At 43.1% G+C, this 25,117-nt stretch overlaps 1 protein-coding gene across 2 annotated transcripts; it reads right to left on the reverse strand.

The window, feature by feature from the left end:
- Nucleotides 1-1,332: 1,332 nt before the first annotated feature.
- On the reverse strand, nucleotides 1,333-25,068 carry LOC135899539 (methionyl-tRNA formyltransferase, mitochondrial). 2 transcript variants are annotated; one of them, XR_011514085.1, is made up of 9 exons: nucleotides 24,814-25,068; nucleotides 15,356-15,413; nucleotides 14,603-14,751; nucleotides 11,443-11,565; nucleotides 9,499-9,601; nucleotides 4,561-4,636; nucleotides 2,445-2,540; nucleotides 1,863-2,030; nucleotides 1,333-1,543 (listed from the first exon to the last, which is right to left on the reverse strand). XR_011514085.1 is itself a non-coding variant. In XM_065428819.2 (9 exons), exons 1-9 carry the CDS (start codon nucleotides 24,939-24,941, stop codon nucleotides 1,391-1,393), a joined length of 1,050 nt encoding a protein of 349 aa, XP_065284891.1. In that variant the 5' UTR covers nucleotides 24,942-25,068; the 3' UTR covers nucleotides 1,333-1,390. The 2 variants fall into 2 exon arrangements, 1 of the variants encoding a protein (XP_065284891.1); XM_065428819.2 differs by having other exon boundaries at nucleotides 2,449-2,540.
- Nucleotides 25,069-25,117: the final 49 nt, after the last annotated feature.

Consider the following 25,117-nt stretch of genomic DNA (forward strand, 5'->3'; position numbering starts at 1 on the left):
GAAAATAACGTATGATAGCTAAGGCAGCAGTGATTGTACATCACTTAGCGCAAAGTATAACCAGTTGCGGAGCAACCAAAGCTTCCCACACGTGAGGATGCTTAGAGATTTGAACTTGAAGCAAGCAGCTTTCGCCAAGCTATACAAGTATGCTTCCATGCAACACAACATCCTTTCACGAACTGCTAATGGCTGCAGGCCGCCTGTCACGACAGCAATGCACAAAAGTTGAGGCATTGGTACGTCGGTCTGTTGGCCAGCTTATGCTGGTTCCAATTTGCACGGAAAACCGCTTAAGTTCTTCTGGAGAATTGCATCTCCTCGTTCTACAGTTAAAGCGTTATTGAGATGACAGAGAAGTTCGCTGTGAGCTCCATGTGACATCACGCAGTGACGGAAGTCTCTCTGCTGTTACTTTGCACGTGTAGCATGGAGGTTGGAAGGATGTCAGTGATACCCAACGAATTCAGCTGACGCACTTTGGAAATGTGCACGTCCAGCTCGGCTGCAGGAGGTCGTTCGTTGAAAACTGCATTGCCATCGGTCACCCACCCATTTTCAAACGGGCACAGGCGTCCCTTGACCTGACAATCCACTTTCTTTAGACGTGTATGGTCATGGGAACGGATCCCGTGACATGCAAATCCCGTTGAAACCATGAAAAAAATGAGCCTGCCGCATGGGTGAAACCGCCAAGCCACTGATAAAACACAAAAGCAATCATTTCCTTTGAAAGTTTTGAAAGTAATGTAACCCTCTTGAGCCTTCAGCTGGCTGATCAGTCGACAGGCGCAGTGCATACATGGCCTTCACAAGCCGTGCGTGCCACGAACACCGTGCACTCTCTCTGGGCTTGCACGCTGGTATGGCAAATGAAGACAATGCAGCAAAAGTTGCCAGACACACAAACGAACCACTAAATCTGGCTCCTCCAAGGCCATTAGTTTTGATGGTTTGTAGCAACCAAGAAATACATTCGACAACCATATGCATATAGTATGTTCAACGAATTGTTATTATTTGTTATTTGGAACCAAACCATAAGTGCAGAATGATTAAGGCAATGAGCTATGGATAGGCCTATATGTACTGAATAATAAAGCTTTCTTTTTTCTCACCAACTGATGGAGTCAAGCCAATGATGTAGGCAGAGGCAGTTATTTTGTCAGCACTCAACAGAACATGATGAGAACAGCTGAAGCATCTGGTGAGCAAAGGTGACAACATGAATGAACAAACAGATGTACTGCAGATAACACAAAGCTGCAGGGATCTCGATCCACAAAAGTTCTCACCTCCAGCGCAGAATTGAGCTTCAATAAAACGAACACATAAAATTGAGTGCTTTAATGATTGTAAAAGTGTCTTCTCACAAAGAACTCGCAACTGGTCATGTATTCTCTGCTGCTTCACGTGTGACATTCTCTTCTGAAAATAACTGTTCATGCTCAGGCACTTTGCTAAGAAAACCACAGTTGAAGTCTGTAGCTGTCATTTTCTTGTGCCCTTTTATAGTAATGGCAGAGAAGGCAACCCATCCTTCCTGAAAAGGCAAGAAATAAGAATTACAGTGGTGCTTTCAGGTGGCCTAGCTGGTTGACAATAGATGACACTAGATAAATAAAGTTGCGCAACACAGCTAGGTAGGCGAGTTAGGTGTCTTTGTCTCTTAGGCACATTTACACACCCACTGAGAGAAATGTTGGGGAATAAGAGTACTACTAACAAAAAAAAAAAAAAATGCCGGACACTTAGCCTGTGTTATGACCAATTTCAAACTTCGTTGAATATCTTGCGATGCTGAAGCAAGAATTTGTCTCTAAAGGCTTTATAAAGGAATTGGCATCAGTTGAACGTCCTACCTTGCATTTGATGCACAGTATCTTGCGTTTGGCATGATAGTAGATGTGACCAGGCTTTACATTTCTAGTTTTCACAAGTTCCTCCAATTTGGCAGTGGCAAGCTGTGTTGGAGGCACCATGTCAAACAGTCTTACTTTGCAGCCATGCCAAAAGGTGGTCAGTGTCGTCTGCCATTGTAATGGAGAGGGAAAGATTAAGGGGGTGCTTGTACAGCTATGCTTCGAGTAATACAGCACAGTAGAAATTGCTGAACAAAAATACATGTCTAAAGCATGAAAATGTGTACTGCAAACAGAAAGGTCAACCTGAAAAGCCCAAGGCTACAAAACATCATGGTATGGTCACGTAAAGAAAGAATAGCTCAGCTTGCAAGCACAACTGTGCCATTATTAGGAAGGAATTAACACGTGTTTTCGCCTAAGAAGCACCAAATAATGACCACATTAACAAAGAGTAGCTTGGTTTGCAAGTACAGGTCTGCCTTTATTAGAAAGAAATTAATGCTTCTATCACAGCAATGAACTTTACAGCAAGAACACTATACAATTGAAAACAGTGTAAGGAGACAGCAGGACATATACCTACAAAGTTTCCGACAGCCCTGTACAATCTGTCAATGTAATCTGCTGTGTGCTGAGCCCAGTGCACGGCACCCATTGATGGAGAAATCTTTGAAGCTGAAAGAAATTTACGTGACATGACAAAGGGCACTAGAACACAAGCCACTGGTGCTTTCCAGTGGGTGAGCATGAACACTCAGAATTGCCTGAAAAGCTCCATCACAGGGCTGGCATTGGTCTTGGCAGCTCCGCCAAGACGATATAAAAGGCATCTTTCGAGCAATTCCGAGTGTTGCTCATCCCATGGAAAACGCCATGAGATGGGCTAGGTTAGTAAGCAACTGTCAGGTGTCTTGAGGAATAAATTCACTAACAATGCATAAAGGCCAACTGCCAGAAAATTTCACCTGGCTAAATCGGTTGTAAATGATTAGTGTAATATACTACTGAAGCAATCTTGGCAAAGCTTAAGTACTAGTAATTGCCTATTTTTCTTATCAGCAGCATTTAAATGATGCCTAAGCAGATGACGTGTGCACCTAGTAGTTAGCGGCTAAGACGCATGTTCCAGCACATCGCCTCCGAGACTTTTCAGTGTGCCGCGTCGAGTTGCAGATGGTGGCGAATCAGGTCATGCTGAGGAGCTGTGCAATTTCAATGATGTATCAATTCTGGTGAGCGGAAATAGTGGCGTTTTTCTTCCAGTTTCAGCATCAGAAATGTTTGCTTTTGTGAGCCTTTTCTGACGCATCTACTCATTTTCGAAACGTAAAATTTTGCACAGAGGCTGCTCAGTATACACACTATCCGACTCTAGCTTTCTACGTGGCTCAAAATTTTGTTGTAGTTGGCCTTTGAAAGAATACCGACATGATGTTTTCGACTATCAATTTTCCTGCATTAAAGTGACCCTGAAACACTTCTTTATCCAAGTCGAAAAATGCATTTCAAGTAAAAATAGTCTTTTTCAGAAATACAATGCAGCAAGAAGTACTTCAATGCGTCCAATAGAAATGAAGTTATTGGCAATCAAAGATTTCCTTTGCTCTCCTTTACAGTGCTCCCACTCCTTCTTCCATGCCTTGCGCTGTGAAGGCTACGGCAAAGCAGGGCAGTGCCCACAATGTTCTGCCTACTGAACGTCACCGTAACATGCCGTTAAAATTTGATTTTGTGCGTTCATGTACATGCCCCCACTTCCCATTCTGGCACCTATGACATGCCGAACTCAGAGGCTATCCCTCAACTTATGGTTCAGTTCATGGTGACTTTGCAGGTATTTCGTCCCTTTGCTGTGCTACAGTGTAAAAGATTGCTATGCGTGGCTGTTTTCTCGCACCGAGTAGCATGAGTAGCACCATTTCCTTGCGCACTGATCTCTACGGCAATCACACACTTTCCTAGAGTCGAATGAAACACAGTCTTTATGTTCACTCGTGTGAGCATGTTGGCAGCACACCAATGGGGTTTGTGTGGTTACGTTGTGCTGGCAAAAATTCGATGCTATACAGTCTACAGTCCAGCGCAGTCCGCATGACCAGTGGCACGGCTGGATCAGCAATACATGCCACTGTCATGTCTTTTTAACACAAGTAATGACGTCACATGCACACATCCATGACTCCCATTGGAAACAAGACCAACCCAAACGCTGTCACAACAGCTTAGTAAAATTTTTTGTTTTTCCTGATCGGATTAAACAGATTAGATAATCTTCTGAAATGTGCATGAAAAGTTGTGGCTTTTTCTCAGAAAAGCATATCTTCAGTCCAGCATTTCTTTAAAGATTTCATTGCATAAAACCCACACTTCCACTTGTTCTATATGTGCCACTTCTTTTGGGCTACTTTCCTACAAGTTGTGCCACTTTATCAGGCCCCTTTTCAGAAGGCAACCTGCTTCGTAGGCTTGAGTCGATCAAGTCGGCCTCAGCAACCCACGTACACCCACTTGCGCACGAGCATACATGAGCATGCACACATACCTTCCTGTTTCAACAAAGTTCCATATATCAAACTACCAACAGTGTGAGAATGCTTCAGGAAAAGTGTTCACACTTCACGATGAGTATCATAACCTGTGCCGAGGCAAAATGGCACACTCGGAAGTAAAAGTTAGTTTTGAATGGTAAGAGCACCTTTAGTCACTCCATCTGAGCCTTGCTCATGAGCTTGAGACAGCAGCCCTGGAAGGTCTTGAAGGCACTGCAACAGCTTTAAAAAAATCAGAGAAACAATTTTTTTCTGACTCCATGACATAAACCCCTGTAGCCGCTATGTAGCAAACCTCATCGGTAGTGACACACATGATGTTGTGTATAAAATACCAACAAACTTTGCTTCCTGTGTGCCAATAAACCTCGTTTGTGATTTTGGGTGCTAAGCTCTGCTCAGCTGATACAAAAAAGGAAGAAAATGAGCCCCCATCCCCAGGAAAGAAAAAGAAGCACCTGGGCCTTACTTACTCTCAACCCTGCTCATTTGGCCACCTAGTCACATCGTGCACCAATTACTACACGAGGGCTGCTACTGTAGCTCAGTGATGGTGTGTTCTCAGCAGGAGTGCGCAAATATTCAACATTTGGAATACAGATCAAATAGTCTTTTCCATATGACTTGCATTCTATTCGAGAATTCAGTATTTGTAATTGTCAAACATTCGTTTCTGTTCTAATATATGAGATAGCAACACTTATTGAAGTCTCTGAGAAAAAAAAAATCGATGCATTAGGGGGCTGATCCAAATTATCCTGCTCCAATACTGCTGTGGTTGTTACTCAGAGGCGCCAGTTCCTGAGCAAATGGTTGGAGCAAATAATGTGTGAGGATGTGCTACAAGATGCGGACTGATAGTCAGGCATACAAAGTCATATGGGAGTGCATTGTCACTGAAGTTTACTACAATTTCACATGTTCATATACAGGTACATGATCCCCAAGCCCTGTCACACTCACTTGTTTATCTTACTGTCAATTTCAAGAAAATATATTTTTTTTCAGGCAAAAAAAAACAAAGGTGTACTAATGAACATGTAACCTTTGTCGATTATGGCTTTCAATTCTATAATTTCTAGCGTACATTTATCTTTGTGGAAGTTGATTATGGTGCACTTTGAAAGAGGTATGCTGATTCATACTGAAAAATTCAACAAGACAAAGCACTAAACTGCAGGTCTTCCCACTTAGTACAGAAGGAATAGAAATGCAGACAGTTGTTAATACCAAAGAAGAGAACAATATTACAGAAGTTTCACATAATCTTTTACCCACAGCCTTATGTATATTTTACAATGCCTGCCCAGTCACTCTGCAATGCACTGGAATCGATGGTACACTGCGGTGGGGCCGTGTTCCGAAGCATCCACCATACCTGTTGTAGCTAGGGCTACTACAGCATAGACCACTTTCACCGAGCACTGCTGCTGTGCTATGCATGCGATGACCTCGATAAAAGAAAATCAACATAAACTGTGATCAATAACTGGGAGAGTAGCACCCTCTTAGTGACTCAGCGTTGGCGCTGCTGGGAAGGTGTTGGAAAAAATACAGGTGGCAATGGCTTATCTTATAGAGCGGGCATTTATGATGTGCACCTGATGTGACAGCTATCCGTTTCCTTGATTACAATATTACATGTTGATTTCTGCATTAGTACAACCGAATCTCGTTAATTGAAACACGCCTAATTCGAACTTTTGGTTTGTTCGAAATGATGCTATGGTTCCATTAAAGTTATGTGTTTTCCTACGGGCAAAAATGCCTGGTAATTCAAACGAGCAAGCATTTGTGACAGTTACTTCGAACATACCGCGCTCCGACAATGCTCTCAGCAGCGCGCCAAATCACACCGCAGCACTCCTGACCAGCATTGCTCTGAACCTGCCATAAAGGAAAAGCTTAGGAGAGACCCCTCGATGCCGCGCACGAGATTCCGCGTAAAGTCCAAGGGCAATAACATCAGCGCAGCGTGTCCTATGCTGTATGTGCGAGTGAAAGCGTGCGAGAGGAGCCAACGATCACGGCTCAATCTCGCCTGCGTGAAAGAGATGGAGCGGGGAAGAACCACACCGTATTCCGTCGTGCACAGGGCACCCAACATTGCGAGGTATCGAGAGGTTTTTACTCTGGCTGCAAATGTGCATATGGTGGCTGCACGAAAGCGCGCAGCTGTATCTTGAGAGCGATCTGCATTGGGGGCAGAGTCTAGGTGTGTTGGCGGCTCACAGTTTTGTGCATGCTGTGTGTTTTTGGCACTCACTTTTCGTTGAAGCGACAGACAGCACAAATGTCATTTCGCTCACTACTGCTGCCGCGTTTCTTCACGCCAGCATTTTGGCAGCTAGTTTCCGTGGTCATCGAGTGAGATGTGTTCATGTTTGCTTGTGTGCACATGACACCACGCTTGTTAATTTATTTAGTATGCCTATAAAACTACTATCTTTGCTGTGTATAGCTGTCCACTAATTTGCTATCGCAATCGATGCTTTGCCTCTCGAGCGAAACTGCAACTTTTTTTACAATGACATGTCTAAACCGAGACGTCCCGATGGAAAGGCTGTCGGAGACAGTGTACCACATCTGATTCTGTACAACAAGAAAGACCCTGCATACAAGGACACGAAGGGTCACACCCAGTACCTCATTCTCTTTATCTTTTTCAAGTGGCGACGCCACAACAGAAGGGAGCACACCAACATGATTATGATCAGTGGCAACGACTTCATCATCTACATAAGACATGACACGTTAAGAATGCAGGACGAAGAACGTAACTGAAGCGTCGATCTGTCAGCAGACAAAGGATAAAGCACGCGAGTACACGAAAGTAGCAGCGACGGAGGTCCAGTCCGGCGTCGGCAACTCCGCTGTGGCAGTATTGGGTGACAGTAAGGGGGCTTATGTGGCAGAGGTAATTAGTGCAATCCATCAAGCTGGGGAGAAAGCGAATCTTCTTCCCTCCCACCCCACCTCGCAACTGCATTCCCCTCGCCCTGCCTCTCAACTCCCTCGTAAATCCCTCGCCTTCGATGGTGCCCGTGAGAGCTCACCTTCACGCTGGCCCAGTGCCGGCTTAGCCTGCACCCTGAAGTTTCGTATTGGGGAAGCGGGCATTGGCTGGCACGGGCAGTTTCATGGTTCTCACTCATTCGTGCTTGCGCGTCGCGATATTTCACGACTCGCACCATTCGTCCGTTGTGCTATGGTGCACGAGTACTTCAAGAACAAGTCCTCCTTTTCAATTCAAACTTCTTTTAATTTGAACAAATTTTCAGGCCCCTTCGACCTCGAATTATCGAGATTCGACTGCTCCACTTACTCCCTTGCATAGCTAGACAAGTAGCATGAGTCAACAACTTTTAAAGGGTCCCAGAAACAGTTATTGTCTTGCCTAAGAGTACCCACCTCAAAATAAAGAGAATCTATCAAGAGATGCTTTCTCACAAGAATTTTGTGGCAGCGCACTATAATAAAACAGCTACGAGTGGTAAAAAATCACCCTCTTCCCAAGCCATGGCCTTCTTCAACTTTTGCACAGTGTTGCCATGGCTTTGTCCCGCCTCCATGGGCACGAATTCATGTGGTAATGCAAATGCTGTATACTTTGGTTGATTTAAACTGAGTCTGTTCCCACGTCTCCTTTCCTATGCAGTTTTTCTCATTACTATGATGATGGCGACATCAAAGTGAACTTTATGTGCGGCCCCGCATCTTCTACGCTCTACAGGATGCAATCACTGCAGTTTACTCCCTGCACACACCTCTAGTGCAAGACAAGTGTAGTAACACACTGGTACCATTCATGTTTCTGCCACAAAACAAGTCATTGCTACAGCTATTTTCATGTGAGAACCCCTTCATATCCCATCGACTGCCGTTGCCGCTGTTCAAGTGTTAACCTTTGTCACTTTCATTGTCACCCCCCAACTTCTTCCATGTAGCTTCAAGAAAATTCCACGAAGCTCAACTTTTTGTAAGAACGGTACGCATGCACAAACAACAGCAGTAGCAGACGATCTGCATTCTCAGGTCGAAGTGTGCCACTGGTTCCAAGAGACGTTCACATTTATTGCATTTCTGTATTTATCTTTGAGAGTATGCAAATCACTATGCAAATGCATGCTGTAAAACATAAGCCTAATGGAGCAGCATGTTTCAAGCATTCTTGGTGTTGTCACGTGGTTAGCCAATCGGATCGCTCATTCGCCCATTCTAAGTAGAATAGGCTGAGACATCTGAAAACATGGGCAGCGACACCGCTGTGATCACTAGTGGTGCAGATATGTAAAACACAATAATAAAGTAAACACTTAATTTAGAGCACTTCAATCTGTCTTTTGATGATCACAAGAATTTATACACAACCACCAAAATTATTGCAGGGTTCCTTTAAAAGCAAGAGTTTAACAAAGCACTTCATAGATTTTGGATTGCCGCCAGTATGTTGTAAAGGTAGGAGGACAAATAGGTAGCCAATGGCGCTTGCAGTACATCAGCAGAGTGCTGATTCCCAGCACTCTTGTGTGTCTACTTTTGACCTGCTCAAGAGCTCTGTTTCTTTCGCTGCCCACTTGTAATACAATGTGAACGACGCATATGACAGACAACAACAACACAATTTAGAAAGAAAGATTACTTCAGACTGCAATAATAACATATTGAACTGATGAGATTTTACAGCCCAATGCCACAGTCTGGACATAAAGTATGCAGTAGTAAGGGGCTCAAGAATATTTTGACTAAACAGGGCTTTTTGTCATGCACTGGAATTTTAGTACAGGAGTGTTCATGCAGTGTGACCCCATTAAAATGGGCTAGCTGCAGCCATGATTCAAACCTATGACCTTTTTATCAGTAGAAAAAAGAAAGAAAAAAAATTAACCACTACAGTGGCCAACAAAGCACTGCAAGAGAGACCTTTATGCAAATTATCACAAGCAGGCGGAGCAGTGAAACACATTGTTATTCACTGCCCTTACATTGTACTACTACTGCTGCGCCATATGCATGGCAATCAATAGAAGGGAGCTTTCTATGACCGCTCATCGAAGAAAGTCATGAAAGTCTGCTGCACTTACCAGGTTGGCACCAAGATTGGCCATCATGTTGGTATACTCTGCGAGGTGGATTCCTTGAGGCACGGTGACTGTCTTCTGAGCCAAAATTTTGCCTGTGTCAAATCTGGTGGAAGAAAGGTACAAAAGTTTTGGGATCCCTGGATTAGTTTCAGTAGAAATGCAAAAACAATATTATGGGCATCACATGGTCAGTCAGCCACCATTCTGCAGTGCTTCACATTAAAGAAGCTTGCTTATTTGCAACAAAGTTGATACAGTCTTCACCCTGTCTTGAACGCACCCACAGAATGCCAGTGCATGCACAATCTTGGTTGTTGTTTGCATAATTCTTTTTTTTTCTAATCACTGCACTGAAATTTACAGCAATTGTGTTTAATAGTGCATAAAGATAAAGTGCAATAATTTCAAAGGATCTGTTTATACGATGCTTAAAGAGTGGCCAAAAGGAAAGTCAAGGCATCCATCCATTTGAGTGGCACGCTGATCTGCAGCTTAATGTGAGACTTGGCCTGCACTTCTTTCAGCAATATCTCTAGCAGAGTACAATCCAGGCCTTACACAATGAAATCAAAGTGAACCCAAACAATATCATAAGAACCAGGGAACAACAGTGCGAAAGAACATACAGGGTAGTTCGCATTTGAACATGTAACATGGATGAGCAAAACTCCAGGGCACTACATGGCTCTGGTATAGGAGACTTACCAAAGAAGTTGAAAAGTGCATAGCATGCAAAACTGCCATGGAGACAATTAAACATACCTGGTTGGAATGTCAGGATATACAACTAAAAGCAGATAAAAAAGTGGTCAGTCTCCACGAACTCTTGGTAATTAAAGACAGTAATGTGCTGGTAAACATTAGTGCAGTGAACATAAGCAAGAGATGTGCGAAATATTGGTGGCACATAGGTAGAGAAGAAGCAGAGCGATGTCAAATAACAATTGGTATGTACTCCCAGAGTGATTTAATCGTGCCTTAATTAGAGGTAGCAAGAAGTTGGAAGTAAAACATAGCTAATGATATTGAAGTTGCACGTGAACTTAAATGTTAAAAGCTGGAGTGTGGTGGCATATGCCACTTACCGTTTCAAAGGAGCATCCCGTCATAGTCATCATCAGCTAATGCGATAAATGCTGACAGCACCTTGCTCCCAGTTGGTAGTTCATACATGCCACTGACAGCGCACAAGGTGCAAAGGACAAGAAATGGTGTCCCATAAACACAAATTCACAGTAGCCTAATGCCCTCATAACATGTTGCGGAGATTCTAGATTAAAATTTTCCTAAGCGTTCAGAAAAAGTGGAAAACCACCTTAAATGTCTCTTTGTGACCGTGCTTCTTCCTTAAACTTAAATTTAGCTCAGAACAGGCACTCTTGTAGCTCCTTTCATGTTTGCGGTCTTTATCTTCCGTTGCACTGTCTTTTCACCATTAACCCTTTGACTACCAATTTCTTACCGAGAAAACTGCAAAATGTGTCCCAAAATTTTATTTGTTGCCTGAGGGTTTGCATGTAGTGTGCTCATTGAAAAAAAAATAAATAAATATTAAAAATATGCTCTATTCCTTCTGCGCAATAAGGCATTAGATAATAAACTGTGTTTTGAGAAAGGCAGTTTTTTTCACAAGACCACAAAAGGTCTTGAATAATATTCTCTCACTACATGACAGCAAAACAAATGTAAACTACAAAATAATACACACAGGTGCCCAAACTCGGCAGTAGGTGCTGAGATGAGCAGATATGCATGACTTGTTCTTGGCAATTAAAGCAATATAAACTGCTGCGTGGATGAGTGGGACTCGTCCTTGGTGATAATGGCACAAATTGGTAAGGTGAGTACAGCTGGGGACTCTGGATTAAAGGGTTAAACACGGCAGCACACAAGCCTTGAGCCCCACATAAATGACTGCTCATGTCCAATAAGTGCTTATTGTACCTCTTTGGTGATACTGTGATCACAGAGATGCCAGACTCGGTGTCACCAGCGAGCAGGGTGTGGACCAGGGGTGCGGCTCCCCTCCATCTCGGAAGCAGGCTAGGGTGGACGTTGATCATCCCACTACAAGGCACAACACAAGAAGCAAGAAGTTCAGACAAAGCGAACCCTGCTGAGTTTTAAAATTATATTCTTAAAGGGATTCTAAAGGCAAGTGCTACGGCAAATACTAAGTCAAGGTAAAGCAGTAGATTAATTCTCAAGAATGTCTATGGCATCAATATTATAGCAAACAATTAGTAATAGAGAAATTGATAAATGCTGGAAACCATATGAAATTCTCCCACGACATTTAGGTACTGGCCCGACGTAAGCACTCCTCATTATAATTCTGTCACAAGCACCCAACCACTCTTAATATAAAGATCATTACTTTGCATTATAAGATGGAAGAAAATGCTACCTGTCCAGTTTTATTCGATCTTTAAGAAAAAGAACTCATTGATGTTAAGCTTGACAGCGATGTAGGAGCTCAAAGAAATGCTTGCTGTCAATAGACACTGTGCTTCCCGTGCTTTCACGTTTCAGCAGTTTCATTATCGAATAGTCCTGCGCTGGTTTTGCTGGCTTGCAAAACACACACAAACTGCAACTAGCAGGGAATGCCGTGTCCATGTGATGTCGCGGGATGCCTAAATGGTCCACTTCACTTGATTAAGAGCAGCTGCAGCGGCAAATACAATGATCTGTCCTGGCTCGATTTCTCCATGGCCGCACATTTGTGCTTTGTGAAAAAAATCGGAAGGTCATCTGTTGGCCTCTGTTTTACTCACTAGTAGCAGTAAGAGGGCGGTGATGGCATATGCAACATGATCACTCCCCCACTTGGGGGTGGGCCATACGAATTGCGCTAAAGGTATGCGCACCCTTCAGATGTGATTTTCTCTTTCTCTTAATTGTCTTTTCTTGGCACAAAACAAGTGCTGCGAGGTTTCTGGAATGGCACCTAAACAGTCCACGTTTACTTCATATTTGCCTTTAGTGTTCCATTAAAGGAGTACTGACATGAAAATATTGCTTCCAATTTTTCCTGCTTTTATAAGTAGCTGATGACTCCATAATTTCGGTATGATGCCTCAATTCCTTGAGAGTGCCACAATAGCGTAATTTAATTACATCAACCTTTATGCGACCAGCTCAAAATGCACACCAAGTGAGCGCAGCTTCGGATGTGTGAGAGAGAGAACAAACGTTTGATAATGCGAATTAGTGAGAAAGAGTTCATTCTTCACCCAAGGTGGGTGGCCTCCTCTGTCCATGTAGCCATTGGGCTTTGTTTGCTGCTTCCCTGGCCTGGTTCAGCAGCTTTTGTTGGTCCTCCAAGTCTGGCGCTGCGAGCATGGCCTACCATGATTCTTGGCAGTCTTCTTCTGTGCTTTTGTTTTCGGTTCTTGATTGGGCTTCTTGATTGTTAAGTTCAGCAAGATCAGGACACCCCACCACCATGTGGCGAAGGGAGTCTGGCGCCCCGTAGGACGGGCAAAGGTATTAGAATTGAGTTGGATGCATTCTATGCATTATAATGCCATGTACATTGGAGTTTGTTTGGAGACGCCGCAAAGCAACTGTCTCTTCTCTGGTTAGACTGGGGTGCAGTATGTGAAGCAGGAGAACATTCACATCCCTGAAATTGGATGTGCAGGTCACATGGTATCACTAACAGCTCGAGTGCACACCAGTCAGCACTATGCACAAGACAGCCACATCAGGTTTTGGTAACTTGCTTCATGTTTGAAGCTGCACTGAATTTGGTGCACATCATGAACTGGTCCCGTTAAATGGTAACATAATTAATTATTTGTAGAGCCTCAATTTCTATAGAAGAATGGAGGCTTTATAACGTAATTACTGGGTTGAGAGCTGTCCAACAAGTCAATAATTTTGTGTTAGTACACCAACATAATGAATGTGTCTGGTTGTACAGGCAATGCATACCTGCATAGTGTGTGGCCAAAAAACATACAAACAAGGGTACACTGAGGAGATTCCTACTCATGTTCTTTATATCTTCCTTATAAGTAGGAATGTCCAGCTCTTTAATCAGTTTTTTTCAGTGTTCCCCAAGGAGTGCTGCCTTAATGCGTGCTCAAAAAAGCAGGGATGTTCGGAAAGTGATATTTTTGATTCGAACTGAATATGACAATTAGAGAAAATTTGCTTTGAATCTCGAATCCAACAGAGGATATGTTCTCCTTTAAGCAAAGTTAAATAAAAGGTTGCATAGAGTTCATTTCATAGGAAAATAAGGATTATTTAGATCATTTGTGTCGTGCATGTAAGACCATTTGTAACTGAACATCTGCTTGAGGTGCTTATAAATGAGAAACTGTTTTCAGTTATCCAGAGCACCACAACCGTGACAATGATAAAACAAGGTAACAGCACGCTAGCAAGTAGCTGTAAGTGTTGTCTTTGTTGAAAGAGAGGCTTGTAATACATCACCAACGTAAACAGGATGCAAACGTGTTCAGACTGATCAAATAATAAATTAATTTGCCTAAATTGAGACAACAAATCTTTAAATAGGCTACAAATAAGGGAGGCATTCTTTTTGAATGATCGGCAAACTACTGACTAGTAGTAACTGCGTTGTGTGTTCACTAAGAAAATGGTACTTCTGTGCAACAACCATGGCTCTCCTGCTACCGAATAATTTATAACAATTTTGACTTGCATCACTCTCTCTCCCTTCAGACTCCAATAACTGTTACTGCAATAACTGTTCTTATCCCTTATATTTGAACAGAAATGAATATTTGACAATTTTTAACAGTGAATTCTCTAATTGAATACAAATCTAATAGCAAACACTATTATAAAAATTTTGAATATTCACACAACCCTTGACTTTTTATTTAAGCTTGCTATCAACATTAATTTCACGGCAAGTATGAAGCATGAGTCGCTGATGGGCACCTTGGCTTAGCTTCCAAGCTGAGAATATTAAATCTCACGGCAATACAACAATGTCTACAATTGTGGCAACCAAGAGAAACCACAGATGATAATCAGGTACATTGGGCTGATGCCCTCCGGTACGGAGTGATAGCGCACAACAGGCATGCGCAGCATTTTCAGTGAATTACAATGTGACACTTACTATTTACATGCGTGGATGCTACTAGCAGGAATCAGGTGGCCAAATGACACCACAACTCCAACGTCAAATGTGTCGACGGGCACACTGTAAGGCCACTCACTGACTGGAAGGTCTTCTTTGAGTGCATAATCCGAAACTACGCCCTTGAGCTAAAGAAAAAAATAAGGAAACATAAAGCAGATAAAAAGCCCCAAGCATGCACAAGGTGTAATTTGTACAAAAGACAAGATTGACATATCTTCTAACACAGATGTGAGAGACAAAGTAATATCTGAGTCCTTATGGAAGAACTCTGGTAATACTTAGTAGAAATGGTAGAACAAAACATTCATACAATTAATTTTCAAATACGATGAAATAAATTTCGAATGCTTGGTGGCTATGGCGTTTTGCTGCAGAGCATGAGGTTGTGGGTTTGATTCCCGGCCGTGGCAGCCTTATTTCGATGAGCGTGAAATGTAAAAATGCTTGTGTACTTAAGATTCAAATGCACGCTAAAGAACTCAAGGTGGTACAAATTAATTCAGAGCACCCCAGTACAGCATCTCTCGTAGCACGCCATGCAGTTTCGGGATGTTAAATCTTACAATTTATTTAATTTTAATATCCCTTGCTAGATATAAGAGCTATAAAATGATTATTTGCTGATGTCCAGGGCTTCTTATTGTCACTATAGCCTCAACCAGGCTTGTTACTTGTGCTGTGGTTACAAGGTTGAGCATCAACACCCAGTATAGAAGCGAAAAGGTTTACCTTTGGACACACAACTTTGATTGAGTCGATAACTTGAGGTATCTCAGTCTTCTTTAGCCTGAATAGACAAAATAGACAAAAGTTTTAAACCTACTCGAACTCCTTTGCAAAGTGAGACTCATCGACACAAAGCGGATGGAAAAGTTCAGGTCAGAACAGCACAATTGCAAGTTTGTGCTTCAGGTAGAGAATATATATTTTTGTATTCAGTTACAGCCTTGACATGCTACATAGCTTACGTTGTAGTAAAAAACCAACTGTAACCTTAAATAAAATCTACCAGCAAAATTTTGGCACTTTTTATGTTCATACTTAAACTTGCCGGTTTAACATGCCCACCCGTGAGAGGACAGCGATGTAGCCACAAGACAATGTGTCCCATCTAAGGTATGTGCTTGCTAAACCTGTAAGCATGAACCATTTATCCCAGAAACATGTTATAAGATACATTCTATTTGCATTTCAACTGTTCATGATTGTACGTTGTAAACATTTGCAAAATATGCATCACAAATTGCCAAACAAGCAAAAAAAATGTAGATGCCTTTAATCCTTCATTGACGTGTTGCCTGCACGTAATATACCAGAAATTTTTCTTTTCTTGCTTAGTTTCGGTATTGAGTACTAAGTTATTGGGTAAACATCTTTGGCCAACACTGAATGATAGGCGGCAAGTGTCATTTTTTGGTTTAGAACAGGAACACAGAACAAGGAAGGAGTTTGGCATGTGACTCCCTTTATTTTGCAAGCACGGTTAGAGGAGACAGACTGATGCAACATCTCCGGCTCCATTGGTGTCATACACACAATATAAAGCAAACGAAATGTACGCCTATGATTCACATATGATGAGAGCTGTTTGTACGAAATACAAATGAAGCCAGAGGTGGACTGGGGTCAAGCCTACTTCCAGTCTTGAGCCTAGTGTATCCTCTCTATTGCTGAAAAAGTTTCTGCTAAATAATTTTTCTTTTCGTTAATCCCACTCTTTCATAATGTGTTTTGCACATTTAGATTTAAAATTAACATTTTTTTCACCCGCCGTGGTGACTCAGCGACTATGGTGCTGCACTACTAAGCTCGAGGTCGCGGGATGAAATCCCAGCTGCGGTGGCCGCATTTCAATGGAGGCGAAATGCAAAAATGCCTATGTCCCATGCATTGGGGGCATGTTAAAGATCCCCACCTGGCCAAAATTAGCCCGGAGTCCTACACTACGGCATGCCTCATAATAAGACTGTGGTTTTGCCATGTAATGCCTCAGAATGTAATTATTGAAGCGAAGCTTTCTTTGCCTTTTCCGTCGACTTTCCCACTGCTGCTCCTGCTGTGGGCTGCTGTTGTGTACACTGCCTCAGGGGTGGTGGTTCAGAGTGCGTATATAGATGACAAGCACGAGTAAGAGAGGTAAAGCAACAGGAGTAACTCGTTTTCACCCCACCGCGTCCAATGTGCACAATGCCCTCTGGAGTTCCCTGGCTGTCGCCCTATTAGCCGCTTGACAGCTGTAATTATCCGGTGACTCCCCTCAGAAGCATTGCAGAAACTGCAGCGCTTCCCTTTCTACTAATGTGAGAGGTCAGAGGGGACATAGACAGAACTGTAGAAGGAGAACAGGAGAAGGAGAGGGAGAAGAGGCAGTTCCCATATAAGAGAGGGGAGGGGGGAGGTGACGTGAGAAGGCAAGGAAGCCTCACTACTATACAACAGTGGCTGTGGGGAAACAGGATAAGCTTAAGTTCAAGGTATGGTAAAGTACGTTGCTGCTATTTCTGAAAACTAAACGCCATGCAAATATGTCAAGCGGGCAACTTATGCAGGGCGTGCAGAAGCAGAGCCGCATTACTTAAAGTGCACCACAAGGTCCAGGAGACACTATGGAAGGGTCAACTGTCAAATCAACACTTCCGTGCCTGCCGCATTAGCTTTATGGCTAAGGTATTGCTAGAGGTCGCGGATTTGATCCCAATCCTAATCGCGGCAGCCGCATTTCGACGGGGGCGAAATAGAAAATGCATGCGCACTTAGATATTGGGACACGTTAAAGAACATCACGGTGTCAAAATGAATCTGGAGTCCACCACTACGGCTTGCCTCATAACCTGAGTGTGGTTTTGGCACGTACAACGGCATAAAGCAATTCCAGTTTAATACTTCTGCCACAATGCGATGCGCCATGTGAGGAAATGACAACGCTCAAACCGCTCAGAGGTTATAAAATATGGCACACAACAACGCCTCAAGCAAACACCTCTCCCTGTGTGTTCTGTGTACTATGCAGACAAACAGCAGTTGTGCACGCAAGGTAATGTTTTAAATCAACACGCCACTCTCATGTTAGCTTAAATATTGAAGAAATTAAGCTTTAGCCATCAACATCACCGCTAATTACTGTCAATCAAAGCATCCTGCATGAAAAGCTTTGCTTACATCGATTCCCCCAGTGCGTGGCATCTGCATAACTTTTTAAAACATTTTTTGAGGGTATTTATAAGAGGCATCACTTTAAAAGGTTAGTAAGAGGTCCACATGTCAGTGCTAGTGCCACACATTTAAGGTGAGAACAGCTTCGCCATATGGAATTGGAATGAATAAATATTGCATGCTTCAAATTGTTGCAAATTAAGAAACCAGAATCAAAGTATTTAAGTTCTTCCAAATCAGAATGACGGTAAAAATTAACCCAGCCCCAGCTCGAGTTCATTATGATAGAGGTTGAGATATTTACTACAGGACGAGTTGACGTGATGACACCTTATTGGCAAACTCTAGTAGGTGAAACAGTAGAAAAATGTAAGTAATGTTTACTGCCCAACGTAATAGACATCCACACGCCAAGTTTCATCCTAGATGCCAGCGCTTGTTTCTCCCCTGGCGGAACGATTTCACTTGCCACGGGTGTATGTTTCCACCGCTTCCCTTCAAGGTCGTGGCTGCACTTAGTTCGTGTTGCACGGGACACGTCCCTTGTTAGCAACTGCGCCTTTTCGGATGACTGGAAATTATTATTGTGTTGTTAACTGTCACGACAGCAATGTAAACCCTCCAAAAAATGTTGATGCCACCAGTGAAATTCTGCCGATTCACATGAAAATGGTTCGAAAAAAGCAGATGACAGACATGAATTACTGCGGGGCGCCGAACGAAATAAACAACTGGCAAATGAAGCGATCTCGTTCATTGATCGCTCGGGAGTGTATGGAAGTTTTTACATGTAATCCACATGAATTTCATGATACAGGGTGTATCATACTTTTCTTCAAATAAAAACTTTCAGTTGTTCGACCAGCGCTTGTCCTGTCTTCTTTCTTGTGTTTCGTTTGTGTAGGCGCTGCCCAAGAATGGAAACAACTTCTGTTGCATGCGCTAGAAGTGGCCGGAGTTCACGCCTGCCGAGAAATTGAATATATGCAGCACGATGCATTGAACATGACCAGGGTTCATTCCTGCATCACCACTGCACCGATCGATCGAGTTACTAGACGATACAGCCCGAGTCATGGTCGCGCCGGCACTGCTGAAGCAGAAATGATTACTAATACTTTCAGCTTCCGTCTCTTGAGCACTGTTAAAAAATGGCGACGCTATTTACATTGCTGCCTCAATTCTATATTGTAGGGGATGTACTAGTTAAAGTTGTGTGCGCATGTCGTATCTGTGCTATGCGGCGATATATTTTGTTTATTTACACGCAGTGTCTATGGAAGTCCGTTGTCGCCAACAGAGACAACACAGATTTGTAGCAAACATTTTGTGGGAAACTTCAAAAATGACTTTAGCTAACACACATAGCATGTGCCGACAATTTTTCCGGCAACACATACGGCGTCATTTCCAATTACTTGCTCAGTGTCACTTACATGGCTAAGCAGACGCTGCTCTTTCGCCGCATTGCAGCCATGAAATCATCAAGCGTACACCGATCTTAAAGGCAAATAGAAGAGTGTACATCGTTCTTCGAATAAAGCGTCTACGAAACACAAACGTATGCACACAACGCGCGCGGTATGAAACCCAAACACCCGCAGTGCAAGAGGCAATCAAGGCGGTGTGAACAAGAGACGGGGGAGGTGTACACCTGGCTAGTTGAATTTAGCCCCGCATGCAGCGCTCCCACGCCAGCATTGCTCGGCGGTGTCATTCTTGTCTATGGTCTCACAGAAAATAGCTGGCTGTTGCTGCAAGCTCCTTGTCGTGTTTGTTCGCTATGTGTCTGTGCATGCATCCGTGTGTGTGAGTGAACCTCTCTTTGCAGAATATGGGTTGGGGCAGCACTTACGGCTTCCGTCATTATAGGCCTTGGGTCCAACCCCTGAAGACCCTGTGAACTGCCCAAAGTGTGCTGCTCCAGCTCCTACAGTGGACATCCATATTCACCAGCCGGTGTGGCTCCGTCCAGTAACAAGGGCTACTCAACAAAGGATTCTAACAGCTGCGAATGCTATGAACGGCAGACTGCTGCATGCCCTGGCTGATAGACAATGAGTTCGCCAAGCCGCTATGAACATTGCAATCTTTCTTTCTCTCTCTCTCTCTCTCTCTATATATATATATATATATATATATATATATACTTATCATCATCAGCCTATTTTATGTCCACTGCAGGACAAAGGCCCCTTCCTGTGACCTCCGATTACCCCTGTCCTGCACCAACCCATCCCAGCTAGCGCCCGCGAGTTTCCCATTCTGTAACCCTAATGGTCCCACGGTTACCTAACCTGCGCATTACATGACCTGCCCAGTGCCATTTTTTTCTCTTAATGTCAATTAGAATATTGGCTATACCGATTTGCTCTCCGATCTAAACCACTCTCTTTCTGTTTCTCAACGTTATGGAGCATTCTTCGTTCCATCACTCTTTGTGCAGTCCTTAACTTGATGTCAAGCTTCTTTGTCAGTCTCCAAGTCTCTGCCCCATGTGTCAGCACCAGTAAAATGCACTGATTATACACCTTCCTTTTCAATAATGGTAAACTTCCAGTCAGGAGCTGACAATGTCTGCCGTGTGCGATCCGACCCATTTTTATTCTTCTATGAATTTTCTTCTCATGATCGGGGTTCCCTGTGATTAATTGACCTAGGTAAACATACTCCTTCACAGACTCTAGAGGCTGACTGGCGATTCTGAACTTTTGTTCCCTTGCCCGGTTATTCACCATTATCTTTGTCTTCTGCATATTAATCTTCAACCTTTCTCTTACACTCTCTCTGTTAAGGTACTCAATCATTTGTTGTAACTCATCTGCAGTGTTGCTGAATAGAACAATGTCGTTGACAAACTGAAGGTTGCTGAGGTATTTGCTGTTGATCCTTACTCCTAAGCCTTCCCAGTTTAATAGCTTGAATACTTCTTCCAAGCATGCAGTGAATAGCATTGGAGAGATTGTGTCTCCTTGTCTGATCATTTTCTTTATAGGAATCTTCCTACCTTTCTTGCGGAGAATTAATGTAGCTGTGGAATCTTTGTAGATATGTCCCTAAGGTATTACCATAGGTGCCTCCTGTACTTCTTGGTTACACAATGCCTCTATGACTGCTGGTATCTCAACTGAATGAAATACCTTTTCGTAATTTATGAAAGCCATATAGAGAGAATGATTGTACTCTGCATATTTCTTGAATACCTGATTGATGACATGGATGCGATCCATTGTAGAGTGTCCCTTCCTGAAACCTGCCTGTTCCCTTTGTTGACTAAAGTCCAGTGTTGCCCTTGTTCTATTGGAGATTATCTTGGTAAACATTTCATATAAAACTGGGAGCAAGCTAACGGGCTCATAATGTTTCAATTCTTTAACGTCTCCATTGCTGTGGATTAGTATAATGTTTGCATTCTTCCAGTTTTCTGGGACCCTTGCAGTCGACAGACACTACATATAGAGAGCCGCCAGTTTTTTAAGCATTATGTCTTCTCCATCTTCTATATATATATGGAATGACACAGGGCACAGCAGACATTGAGTCAAAAGCATGAAATGCAATTTACGGAGTTATGCACATCACTATATACGAAGTGCATAACAGTTACGTTACCACCCATTTCATATTAAAAAAAAAAATATAATTTTCATTTGCACTGGTGCCCTTAAAGCACAAGAAATAACAACGCTGTCCAGAGAGTCTGTTTTCGTGCATTTTTTCTGGCACAGCTTGTTGCTGAGACACAAATTCTCCCAACTATCCAAGGCGCCCTACAGCCTCAGGTAAGATTACAGGATTTCAATCGGCCTCTGACATTGCATCTTCCTCGTTGCACTCTTCTCTTCAGGGCAAACACTGGAAACAATTTCCAGATCTGATAGTTCAGCACGGGCAACGAACTGTCACAATGCACATAGCCGCTGCTGGAAGGCGATTTGGGGGCTGCAGGCACTCGCTACGCCAACGCTGCAGAGCGCAAAACTTCGTTGAACTGATAGAGAAGATGAGCCCAGGTCCACTGATCAAGTTCGTTCAACTGAAATATTCGCTATTCAGCTTAACTGAAAGATGTTTGCATAGAATGCACAGGAAAACCACTGGAGATTTTCTAAAAGCTATTTATTCTGAAATATTCGTTAAACTGACGTTTGTACAACTGAGCATTTACTGTGCGCATATATATATATATATATACAGTAAAAGCTCGTTAATTCGAACCGCAAGGGGAAGTCGCTTCAGTTCGATTTAACGAAAGTTCGAACTAACGAAAGTGAAGGAGAGCAAGAGTACACTGCGATTTGGAAGCAGTAGGACATGTTAGAAATTTGGCGAGTCAGAAAGTGATGGCGTGTGCCGCGGGCACATGCCATCTTCAAGTCGAAGCTCTGGGTCCGACTGTGCCACACCACCGATGTCCACCGAAACGAACGTTAGCCGAGGCTTAACACCATCACAATGAATCGCGACGGCCGATACCTCCTAAGCTGAAAACAGAGGTGCACAACCGATGAAGACTGCCGAGACAAAGACGCTGAACATGTGAAGGTGGCGAAGGTCCTGATTCGTTGGTTCTTGATTGCAAGCGCAGCTGCGACGTACTTGATTCGCTGTGTTTTGGCGCTTGCCGTGCCATCTCCGCACAACATAAGCAGCTGTACAAGATTTGCAAAGCCTCCGAGATTCGCAACGGGCAAGAAGTCTCGGAGGTTACGTAGAACTGAGAGGCGGCAGCCGCCGCTGCCTTCTGGCTGACCCCGCGTCGGTTAGATTTTTTTCCGATTTCGCCTTCTCTCGCCGTTCTCTCCGTTTCGGAGGCAATACAGCCTTGTGTGTAGGCAGTAGGCACGTTTCTCTGGCCGTGTGCCAGGTGAGCGTAGTTCGAATTATCCGTGAGGGAACCTTCTCGCGTTCGAATTAACGGACTTTTTTATACATAGACTTCTGTGGAGCTTGGCAGGACCAAATTGTACAGTTCGAATTATCCATAAGTTCAAATTATTGAAGTTCGAATTAACGAGCTTTCACTGTATATATATATATATATATATATATATATATATATATATATATATATATATACGAGGGTCGTTCAACTCAATCCGGGACTTTTTTTTTCCCCAGTTTAAATGGATGCCTAGGCTGGAGGTTTTGTATGCAATAGAAACTGGCATCTGTGTCCTGTGACTGGTACACAGCACTCATTTCCCGCGCTTCTGGATAGACTGTTATTCAAGATGGCAGACAACAGTGTGAACGTCTACATAGAACAGCGTGTTGTGATGAAGTTTTTAGTGAATGAGGGAGTAAAACCTGCTGAAATTTACAGAAGACTTCAGGCACTGTACGGTGATGTGACACTCAGTCGCAGTAAGACATTTGAATGGTGTAAGCATTTCAAACATGGCTGTATCTCTATTACTGACAATCGCAATCATGGTGGATCCCAGCCCACAATAGTCATTCCTTAGAACATTCAGCGCGTGGGGCAGCTGATCGTGGACAATCGTCGCATAACCTCTCCTGAAATTGCAAGGGTGTGTAATCTGTCGTTAGGAGCAGCGAACACAATAATTCATGCTCATTTGTTGTTCCAAAAAATGAGTGCACGCTGGGTCCCAAAGCAGCTGTCTGCTTTTGAAAGAGAAGAGTTGAAGTCTGTTGAGAACTGAAGGAACGCTATGAAAGAGAAGGCCAGGATTTTCTGAATTGCATCATGACATGTGACAAAAGATGGGTTCACCATTTAACCCCAGAATCCAAAAGCATCGATGCAGTGGAAGCAGACAGAATCACCACATTCCAAGAAATTTCGAACAGCTTCGTCTGCTGGTAAAGTGATGGGAAGTGTATTTTGGGATAAACAGGGAATCATCCACACTGATTTTTTATCACAAGGTGTCACTATCAACAGTGAGTATTACTGCCGTGTTCTGCGTGATGTGCACAAGAGTTTACGGAAGAAACGTCCGGCTTTGATCACAAAGGATGTGGTATTTTTGCGAGACAATGCATGATCACATACCTCTCAACGCCTATTCCAAACAATCTAGGAACTTGGCTGGCAGATATTACCACACAACCCCCTATAGTCCTGACTTAGCACCAAGTGATTTCCACATGTTTGGGCGCCTGAAGGAATTCCTTGGAGGAAAACATTTGAACACTGATGATGAAGTGAAGAATGGTGTCCTACAATGGTTCCATCGTAATAATAAATCTTTCTATGCCGAAGCCATTTCAGGCATTTGTTAAACGCTGGGATAAGTGTACCTGAAGGTTATGTGCAAAAATAAATCCACTTTCCACACTTTGAAAATTGTTCTACTATTTGTTTTAAAAAAAAGTCCCGGATTGACTTGAACGACCCTCGTAAATGTATATATATAATAATAATAATAACGAATGAGAGAGAGAGAGAAACTAAACATTCGGGGTACTGTATGACTGAAGCAAGCTGGTGTGAAACTCCAGCCTGCTTTTCAGCATTTCAGCGCCACCGGCTTTTTCATGTAGAAAACAACGCCAACTCAAGAACACTTCGCGCCATTTGGGAATGTCTACCTAAGATATATCCACCCATCAGGGTGGCGAAATACTGAAATAGCCTGACATAATGAACGTTTAGAATCTGAACGCAACCAAGCGCTGAAGTGGACGAGCATATAGTATATTCAGGGTAAATAGGAGTTTAACCAATGCTCAACAAGCACAACACATATAAGGGAAAAGCGGGACTCCTCCTTGTCCAACTGTTGTCCAATGGATGCGAGCTACATCTCACTTGGTATTGTACTACCAACATTAGCTACATTTCCAGTTCGTGCGTTCAAGATTATCAAACAGATGTAAAAGGGTAAAACCTCCACTAAGGTTCAGTGTGACAGTAGGGCGACATTCTCAAGATAAGTACTGTTGTGGTTGTTGGCCAAATACATAAAGCACGTTCTCCCATCTGTAGCACTCTATCGCGATGAATTATTGCAGTAAAGTTACGGTGCCTAACACGAGCCGGTGGATTAAGTAGCGTACTGTACCTGTTTTTGTTCAATAGATGGAGACTCTTCAAAGAGAAGCTGTCTGATCCGTAAAAGACGACCTTCCACAACTGCCTCTCGGTGCTGCAACTAAAGCTTCTTATAGCAATCACGCGTGCGAATGTCATCAACAAGTCGAGCGAACTCTCCCGGAATAACTTCAGAGGTAACTAGTTTTCTTCAAACGAATGCCGCGAACGAACCGTAAGCACATGGCCCTCGCCGGCAAAAGTGAAACTACGAAGTCATGGAAAAGAGGTTTCGGCCAGCTTCGGTGAGCAAGTAAACGCAAATAACATCAGCA

The sequence above is a fragment of the Dermacentor albipictus genome, chromosome 4 (assembly GCF_038994185.2).
Source record: "Dermacentor albipictus isolate Rhodes 1998 colony chromosome 4, USDA_Dalb.pri_finalv2, whole genome shotgun sequence".
NCBI classification, from domain to species: Eukaryota; Metazoa; Arthropoda; class Arachnida; order Ixodida; family Ixodidae; genus Dermacentor; species Dermacentor albipictus.

Coding starts and splice junctions, on each gene's coding strand:
- LOC135899539 (XM_065428819.2), bottom strand. CDS start 24,941: ATGACATTCGCACGCGTGATTGCTATAAGAAGCTTTAGTTGCAGCACC. Junction 11,566..14,602: donor AGCATCCACGCATGTAAATA/GTAAGTGTCACA, acceptor TGTGCCTTGTAG/TGGGATGATCAACGTCCACC. Junction 4,637..9,498: donor CCAATCTTGGTGCCAACCTG/GTAAGTGCAGCA, acceptor ATTTTTTTAAAG/CTGTTGCAGTGCCTTCAAGA.